We start from the raw sequence: 10,317 nt of genomic DNA, 5'->3' as shown, positions 1-10,317 counted from the left end.
AATAGTATCATGTCAAGGTTAAATTCTGTCAAAAGTGGGTCTTATAAGAACCTGATGTAGTTAACAGAGGATACAACATTGTGCATGGATTTATTAGGACGGCAAACACACATTAGCCAAAGCACACAGTCTGATCTTCATGCAAATATACATCCAACTGGCAGCGGCGCAGCTCCTCTCAGGTCCCAGGCTAGAATTAGGCCGCTTGATTGGTGAGTGACAAGTCAAATTGAATTTCTCTGCAGTGAAAACCCAGGAGAGACCGCAGGAGGACACATGCGGACCGCGCACACAAATCACCATGAACAATCGCTAAATAATTGCATTACTCTCACTCAGCGCACACACACACACAGAAGAAAATAGAAGTCCCTCCTCTCCAATTTAGTGCCAAAGCTGTCACTTCAAACGCAAATTCCTCCTCAACTGCACCACCTACCTCTCTCTCTCTCTCACAGTCGCACACAACAAGCTTCTCATCTGGTGACGGCAAACAAAAAGGAAAACTGAAAAATGCCTTCATTATAATGCAGACATGATTGGACTGGAGACTGTGACAAGCCAAAGACGAGCTATACTCCCACAGGAACTTTACAAAATGAGAATTTCCACTTTACTTAAAAATAAGTTTCCAACTTATGGAAACTTATTTTTACCCTCACTAGATGAAAACTGATAGGACAACGGTAATTGCGTTCCGGGCGCATTTGTTGTGCTTTGAGATGACAACACAATATGAAAGGCTTACTCAAATGATAAAAAAGAAAGTGAAACGAGGTTGATGAATAAGGCAGAGTTAGCGCGTCTGCTTTCTCATTAGTGTTTGTTCGGGACAGTGGCACAGTGGTTAGCGCTCCTGCTGCTTAGTAAGAAGGTCCCAGGTGCGATCCCGGACTGCACAGGGCCTTTCTGTGTGGAGTCTGCACGTTCTCCCCATGTCTGCGTGGGTTTCCTCTAGGTACCCTGGTTTCCCCTACAAACTAAAAGTAGGGCTGGGGAGATATATCGATATTTAAGATATATTTTTAAATGAGATATGGAATAATATTATAGGCTATTTTTATTCACGATATTTTTTTTTTATGTGCACCTTACGGAACTTATATACAGTGTTTTTGTTTACATTTAATAGTGAGTTTTCAATCAAACTACTCGTATTTGGCTTTGACTTTGACTTTGATTTCATTTCACAGCTCTCACTTGCAGAAAAAATATCAGGATATATATCGTATATCGATATTCAACCTAAATATATCGGGATATGACTTTTGGTCCATATCGGCCAGCCCTAACTACACAAAAGCATGTGCAATATAACCTATTGTACAGCCAGTGGATTCTGACCATTAGCCTGGCTCCACATCTGGACTGCGGCTGCCCACTGCTCTGACAGGTCGCCTCAGTGGCATTTAAGTGAATGAGAGAGAGAACAAATCCTTACAGGGATAAATAAAGTACACTTTCACCTTAAGGAGCATCGTAAGTCATCAAGGCAAGGCAAGGCAAGGCAAGGCAAGGCAAGGCAAGGCAAGGCAAGGCAAGGCAAGGCAAGGCAAGGCAAGGCAAGGCAAGTTTATTAGATAGATGGTAATACAAGCCATTATAAAGCCAGCTAATTATGGATACTGTAAATGTTTAGAACTTCTATTGTGGGCAATTAGCGAAAGATCCACAGAGTAATATTAGCACAATAGATTTAAAACATGTCAAACTAAAGATTTCACAGGGGAGATATTTATCTGCTCTTTAAAAGCAGATTGTCTCCACTCATTTGGCCTAATTATCTACCCGAAAGCCTAATTATGCTAATTGCCTATTGATTATGGATACTTAACATCTCTCTGGTTGAAACATCAGCATTTGAGCGAACAGCAGCATCCCCACTTTCCCATTTCTTTGCGCTCTATGTCTACACTTAATTCACTACTTAACGGGGACGTGGATGGTACAGATTTGACAAGTGTGAGTTTTTGATGGACAAATGAAATCTAGTTTAGGGATAATTGCACTATATATTGGGTCACAGTGCCATAATATCACAGTGCCCAAACATAACTGTATTTGTTATGCAAGTCCAACACAAGCTGTTCAGTTTATAGTGACTTCCTGCTTGAAAGAGCCAGCACATTTCCCGGAGGACAGTTCTGCATGAATGTTCACACACTCTCCTTACACTGCAAAGACAGATGTTTGCTGAACCAGATCAACCCTTCTCCAATGCCTGTTAAATCTTGTGCACCCGTGTCCAAAAATAAGTTTCTTCCCCTGTAAGCTACAAAAGACTTTCTTGTTTCCTGTTCACTAAAGATTCCACTGATTTCCCTTTTGTTATCTTAGGATATTATACTGTGACTCTGTAGCCTGTCCCTGTCACTGCGTTGGCGATCAGCTCGTGCCTGATCTCAAACACAAAATGGAACTTTTCAGGCACCATAGAGAGAGAATAGACACATTAACTTGATTAATTGCCCTCTATTGTTTTGATTGTCACTTTTAAAGGCCACAAAAAAACACATATTCTTGCAACTAATTGTGAGCAGGGGCATCGTGTAAATGTCAATACACAAAAAAGAGCAAATCTTAATAGAAATTAAAAACATATTTATCTCAAACACAGAGTGGACATGTTTTGTCATGCATACAAGCATTTTCGAACAGGGTGATAATAGTATTCAAAGCTTAAAAGTGTTTTAATCCAAGGCAAGGCAAGTTTATTTGTATAGCACAATTCATACACAAGGCAATTCAAAGTGCTTCACAGTTGCATAAAATTACAAGAACACAAATAAAATCAATAAAAACATCTACATAAAATTAATCAATTACAGTACAAGGCAAGAGTGCAGATAAAATACTTTCAGTCATGTGCATGGGCAAAAAGAACTGTTTTCAGCCTGGATTTGAACATTGCCAGAGTTGAGGCTTGTCTCACATCCTCATGAAGAATGTTCCAGATTTTAGCTGCATGAAACTGAAACGCAGCCTCACTGTGTTTATTATTGACTCTGGGAACCACCAGGAGGCCCCTCCCTGAAGTTCTCAGGGCCCGAGATGGTTCATACGGCTGTAGCATGTCAGAGATGTACTTGGTGCTAAACCATGAAAAGACTTGTACACAAGCAGACCTGTTTTAAATTCTATTTTCTGAGTGACGAGTGACAGGAAGCCAGTGCAGAGACCGGAGCACTGGACTAATATGGTCATATTTCCTGGTTCTTGCCAGGACTGGAGCAGCAGCGTTCTGGATGTACTGCAGCTGTCTAACAGCTTGTTTAGAGAGGTCGGTGAGGAGGCCATTACAGTATTCTAACCTGCTGGAGACAAATGCATGGATAAGTCTGTGTAAGTCTGGTTTTGACACTATTCCTCTGATCTTAGCGATGTTTTTCAGATGGTAAAAAAAAATCCAACAATTAATTATTTATTGTTTGTTTTCGTTTTTGTTTTGTTTTTGTTTCTGCTGCACTCAAAGTCTGAATCTTTCTTTTGGCATTTGGTGAATATAAAGGGACTTTGACTTTTCCTCTAACTTTAAAACTGTGTTCTACACAGACATACATTGCCAAATGCAGTGTGGGGATAACATTTACAAAAGTAACGAGTTACAAAAACATATGACTTTTTCAGTAGCTAAGGAATATAACATATTACTTACATGGTAAATCAAGTTGTGTGTAGCTAGTGTCGTTAAAACAAATATTAGTATATTACGATTTTTTTCATTTAGATTTTGAGTAGCTCAGATGTAACTCAAAGTAACTCAGCTGTATTTTTGAAATGGTAATATGTAATACAAACATATTACATTTTTAAGACTGTAACTACTAATGTAGAATATATTACAATTTTAAAGAAGCTTGCTCAACACTGGCCAAATGGAGAACATTTATTCTTATTCATTCTTTTCTCTGCCCCTGCGTCTGTATGACTTATGCCTTTACCTCCACATGATGTGTTTTACCGCAGTTGGTTGCATTTGAAATGTGTGAAGCTCTTTAAAAGCTGTTGCTCCCCTCAGGCACAGACTTTATCTGTCTCTTCCCCACACCTCCTCTATTCTCTGGGCTTTTATTGAAACATGAGGCCTGATGCGGGGCTGCTTTACAGGAGGTTTGTGAGGGTCAAACTTCCCTCATATGCATATATACTATCACAGCGACTGTCCTTGGACCCTGAGGCTCTGCAGGATGAAATCTATGGAGGCAGTAACCGAACGCTAAGAAAGAGAGGAGCTTCAGAAAGAGCAAAGAGAGGTCAGCTTTCAAAACAGGACCCACAGCTGCATCATTAGTGTGTCAGCAAAATGTAAAGTCTCGAAGTGATACTTTACATAGTAATTTTTAGAAGTAGAACTTTGAACTTTTGACTGAAAGAGTTATGTTTTTTGTTAAATATATATTGCCACCAGCTGCATTTTATGCCATAGATCAACATCGATGGCAATGCTTTGCTTGAGAATATGAAAGTGTGGTTCAATAAGATCCCGTGGCTAAAAATGGTAAGGGATACTGTTTTAAATGCAGCAATCCAAGTATGAGGAAACATATTTTTTTCAGTAACTTTTATTTATGCTACTTATTGGCCTCTGAAGATACCGTCCTCCCAGGTGGTTCATTCCCTGAGTCACTTCAGTCGCCTTTATTTATCTGCTATTCTCAAAGTCTGCTTTTGCAAAACACTCTTCTAAAAAGCGGCTTAGTAAAGCAGCGGTGGTAATCAGACAGAATAGAAAATGGGAAAGCAGTACAAAATCTCCAAAAGTAACAGCAACGCAGCGTCCTAAAGAAACTTCAAATGAGAAAACCAATTACTCACAATATTTTCCTTCTAAATGGAAGATGCAAAATGACAATCGGAGCCTCAAAACTCAACAATGTCAAAAAGCAATTTCTAACTGGAACCCCTCCGAACAAGTGGCAGCTATCTGACTAAATAAACACGCACAAGTTTGCATCTTCAGAGAAATGTCATCATACGCACTGCCAAGCCCGCTCGCTTTATAGAACCAAAGAGGCCCAAGGCTTCAGCACTCACACGGAGACATCTATTGGACAGCTGTCAACAGATGTCTTACGAAAATGTCATGAGTCACAAACATGGGTTAGTCATATTGCGTTGTTGTTGTTTCACCTTTTTTCACAGTAACAACCTTTCTTTGCAGCCATAATAGCATTTCATATAGTGAGAAATGTATTGCAAGAGAACACGCACACTGCACACTGTACCTGTACAGTAATTCATTTTATAGTGATATGACTGATCCTGAGCCAAACGCAACAGAACTTTTGCCAATTACCAGAAAACATTGTTTGTGTTGGTAATACTGTAATATGGAACCAGGGCTGCGAAATGCAATATTCCTACTATCCCTAGTTACAGTGTTACAGTGGCATTTCTGTCCCAGTGCAACCATATTTCCCATTATTTCAGAAGTTGCAGCACAGCTATACAACACAACTATTTTACTTCATACTTTTTCTTTATGGAGCTGCCAAAAGAAGCCACTGTCTTTAAAGGGATATTTCAGGATTTTTGACATAGGGTCTCATTTCCTAGTTATCCAGAGTTGTTGTCGTTCAGTCCTTTGAAGAGTTAAGTGGTGCTAGGCTAGCGCATGTCTATGGTAGCTAGTAGCCTGCATTAAAAACCTCTTCAAAATCATGGGCCTCCAAACGCTGCCATATCTGATCTAATGGCCACAGGTAAACAAACAACTGTAGATTCGGAAACCGGGCAGATCACTCCACCGCTGCATAGCTTACAACCAGGAAGCTGATGCTGCTCAAATATAAGTTATTTTAAATGCAAAATGGTTCTGTTTCAAAAATGATTCACTCAACAAGTATGAAAGTATGACAACAGCAGTGAATAATGTCTTTGAATGTATCACTGTGGAGATCATTATGGACAAAAGGAAAAATATGACAAAATCATGTATATACAAAGCGCCGGGTGCTGATATGGAAGTGTTTATCGATTACATGGATCAGTTGTTTATAAATAAGTACCAGAAAGATGTGGTTAATGATATCAGCGACCATCTGCCAATTTTCATATCATTCGAAAATAGAGTAAAGCAGGAAAAGGAAAAGGAAATAGTTATAAAAAAGACCAGATTGAGATCTGAATATTCAACAAAGGCTCTGAACCAAAGCCTAGCTGGACAAAATTGGAATGCCGTATTACAAGAAAACAATGTAAATAAAGCGTATAATAGTTTCGTTGACATATTTACCCAGCTATATGACCAACATTGCCCTGTGGAAACATATATACAAACACCGAGAAGGAAAACTACGCCGTGGATGACGAAAGGATTATTAAATGCGTGCAAAAAGAAAAACACCTTATATAAAAAATACATAAGGCAAAGAACATTGCGAAATGAAACAAGATATAAAACATACACAAATAAATTAACTAATATAATAAAGAGCTGCAAAAAACTTTAGTATAGAGATCTGATTGAAAAAAACAAAAACAACATGAAAGGATTATGGGCTGTATTGAACAATGTAATAAACAAGAATTATCAAAAAGCTGCATTTCCAGAGTATATAATCAGAGATGGTGGTAAAATAACGGATGTAGAAGCACTTGTAAACGCATTTAATGACTATTTTGTCAACATAGGACCACAACTAGCATCAAATATCGCAACAACGCATGAAGCTGACCACACAAAAATAACAAGTAATGTACATTCATTATTCCTAATTGCAACAAATGTAAACGAAATTATTCAAATAGTCAGCGAGTGCAAAAATAAAAAGTCAACAGACTGGAACAACCTAGATATGACCATAATTAAAAAAGTAATATGTAACATAGCCAAGCCCTTAACTCATATTTGCAACACATCAATGCAAAATGGAGAATTTCCAAATAAAATGAAAACAGAATATAAAACATCTGTTTAGAATATAAAACATCTGTTAATACTGTGAATATACATATGTATATACATAAGACTGTAAATATATGTATGTAGACATACCACAACAATGTGAAGTGTAAAGTGTGAAGTAACAAAAGGGGCAGATATTATAAGACTTGTTCTTCTCCTCTGCTCCGTTTCATTCATACTGTGTTGGCTTGGCGGTTTTATTGTGATTGTGAACATCACTTTTGAATGAAATAAATAAATAAAATGAAAAGAAAAAAAATGAAATGAAACAGCTAAGGCCATTCGAATTTATAAATGTTGGGAGAGTCATCAATTAAATAACTACCAGCCAATATCTATACTACCTCAGTTATCCAAAATCCTGGAAAAATTGTTTGCCATACGGCTAAATGGATTCATTGAAAAACACAATCTACTTAATGATGGTCAATACGGATTCAGAAACAATAGATCAACTGCTCTTGCTCTGGTGGATACTATAGAAAATATAACCGATAAAATTGAAGATAAAATGTATTCTGTAGGTATATTCATAGACCTCAAAAAGGCCTTTGATACAATTGATCACTGTATAGTTCTAAGGAAATGACTACGACTTGGGATAAGGGGAATCGCGTACAACTGGATAAAATCTTATTTAACTGACCGTCAGCAATATGTACAGATGGGAGAGCACAGGTCAAGATTGAGGAGAATCACTTGTGGAGTCCCACAAGGCTCAATATTAGGTCCAATAATGTTCCTGATATATATAATGAGGTACAAACAAACTTTTTTTTTAGATGAAAGAAGAGAGTCGAATCTTTCTTTTGGTGGGTTTCGTGTTGACATAGACCTAGACCTAAATTTTCTGTGGGTCTTGAAAAAACAGTCAAAATCCTAAAAAACCACTGGCAGTGGGGAGCTCTCTGATTTGAAAATGGCTGGCAGTCAATGAGTTAATGTTCTTAAATTACCAATGCCCTTTTTGATAAAACACAACGTTTTGGGGATTTGTGTGTCACGGTTGCCACATATCAACAACCAACCCTGCCTAGAAGTTTCTGAAAAATCCGAGCCACTGAACTCTTCCAAAGATGCAGAGCCAGTCCCTTCACTCTCTCACACAGAAAAATCAGCTCTAACTGCCTTGGATTTTGGTTTGTCATTCAAAGTTGTAGTTTCTTTTTTTTTTTTTTTTTTTACGAATATGCTAATTGTAACCAACTTGGAAGACAACAGGGAAAGTTTTCTTCACCTGTGCAAAAGCCAACAAAAGTCAACCAATTTCACAGGATTAACGTGGATCTGGCAACCCTGCGGCATGTTGAGAAGTCTGTGACTCCTTGTCGCTGGATTAGTCAAAAACAAAACTGATTACCAATATTTCCTTCCAGCAAACATCCTCGCCACATTTAAATTTAGAGAAGCATCAGTCTGGAGTCACAAAAAGTTTATTTTTTTTCTCAAAGTTACATCAAAGTAACGGCGATAAATAAGAAATAGCGATTCTGGGTGAATTTCCTCACCATGGGAAGAAAATGAATTCAAATTGTGCCCTGTTTACACACACCCACACGCGCTCCTCAACCGCTGTGTTTTTAATTATGGCTCCCGAGTTGCATTGCATTACACTGAGCCCCTCGGAGCACATCTCACATCTTTCTCACATAAAACCTACATAAACAGAAGGCCTTATTTCAGAGTGACACTTTTACAACGCGCCTGCGGCCTCACGCCTCGTATACAGCCGTCTTACCGGAGTGAAGTTCATGACTTTGAGGATCCAGATGGTCAGGGCCAGGTTGACAATCATGGTGACGAGGAGGAGCAGGATGAAGAAGTACAGGCATCTCTTCCTCCAGCCGTAGATGCCCACCGCGGGATACACCTGCGTCCCGCACACTGACGCCCCCCGCTGGTGCAGAGGGTTGGGCTGTGATGCCAAGATGTACTGCTCCTGCGTCATCTGCGGAAAATAAATGGTTGAAGTTGTTGAAGGATGCTTTTACATTCTGTGGCAGCTTTGATAAAAAAAAGGAAAAAAAAAGGTCTCATGCGGTCTCATGGGGGAAATAGGGGACTGCCTTGCAGTGACGGAGAAGGCAGAACTGCATAGAGTAACCATTTCCTTAGCATGTGATAGAAAAACTCCAAACAAAAGGGTTGCATCTGGTTGGGGAATTGAATCCACGACCTTCTTGCCGTGATGCAAAAACACCAACAGTCACACACTGTGCCTCTTTTATAGCAGACTACATAAAATTCTCTCCTTTACGTCAGGTTATATAGTGTAATGTAAATTGCTAGCGTATATCATTGGCTATAGGCATTTATATACTTTCTGTTACAATTCTAACTTGAGACCACTGAAACATATCTTGTGGATACTGAAAAAAATACAATATCGGGTATCAGCTACAAATACTTACAGATAGTTTTAGCTCTCAACCCAAAACATAACTTTTACCGCCGAAATTAATATTTTTGATCGTCGCGCAAAATGCAGTTAGCATCGTAGAATTGTAATGATCCGATCACTTCATGTGAATTGTTTATATTAATGTTACCTAAAGCCTGTCATTTACTCAAGGATATTTGGTGTAGAAAAGTCCAGTGATCCCAGTTACATTTTGTATCAAAGAGTTAATCAATAGATATTGCTGATCCATGATATCATGACAATACAATAGGACTTTATTGATCTTAAAATAGAGAAAAGAGTCAATTAAATTTTTCACTCAGATAAAGCCACTTTTAAGAAAGTGGTATAGGTAGATATCGGGTATCAGCAGATACTCAAAACCCAATATCGGTATCAAAAAAGCTGAATCGGTGCGTCTCTAGAGGAATGAAAAAAAAATTTATTTGTAATTTGAAATCACCCATTGTTCTAAACCTTCATAACACCTACACTTTAGTGATGAGAAGCAAGAGTGAATGCCAGTAAACTGATAAAAAGATCATTTTGGACAACAGCCGTATAGAGCACAAGATTAAGCGAGCGATAAAGTAGAGTTAGCCTTTGAGACTGAAACTGCAGGAAAGTGCCAAAAGGGACTGACCAAGCGGTGATAAAACCAGCTGTGGCTGCAGCGGTGAAGTGAAGTGTTCATCGTCTGTCAGTGACAGACACAAGTGAAACGGACAGAAAGAGGGCAGATAAGCAGCAGTGGTGGACTCCATGTTTGTATGAGCCAGAGAGAATCATTCGTGGGAGCAGATTCCGACACTAGCCAAAAGGCACTACTATATCTGTCCATCTTCGCCCACTATCTCCAGCTATCACTCCAATACTATCTACCTCCCTTTTCTGCACTCCTTTCTGCCCTCCCTAATTCAGTCCCTATCTGCCTCCTGCACCCTGCTCCCTCTTTATCGGCCCTTCACTCTCGCTCAGCTTATGGCTTTATTTGCTGAGGCTGCATGAC

The 10,317-nt window shown here is 38.9% G+C and overlaps 1 protein-coding gene across 2 annotated transcripts in view; it reads right to left on the bottom strand.

Moving 5' to 3' along the window:
- Positions 1 to 10,317, bottom strand: part of LOC306961240 (zeta-sarcoglycan-like) — a 285,411-nt gene that overhangs the window by 114,298 nt on the left and 160,796 nt on the right. For both annotated transcript variants that reach the window (XM_079553906.1, XM_079553907.1), the window contains exon 2: positions 8,646 to 8,855. In XM_079553906.1, the coding sequence (XP_079410032.1) occupies positions 8,646 to 8,855 (210 nt within the window). The remainder of the gene's footprint in view (positions 1 to 8,645; positions 8,856 to 10,317) is intronic.

The sequence above is a fragment of the Gobius niger genome (assembly GCF_951799975.1).
Source record: "Gobius niger genome assembly, chromosome: 3".
Classification (NCBI taxonomy): domain Eukaryota; kingdom Metazoa; phylum Chordata; class Actinopteri; order Gobiiformes; family Gobiidae; genus Gobius; species Gobius niger.
Note: the sequence above shows the minus strand (reverse complement) of the source record. Positions and strands in the feature narration are given on the sequence as shown.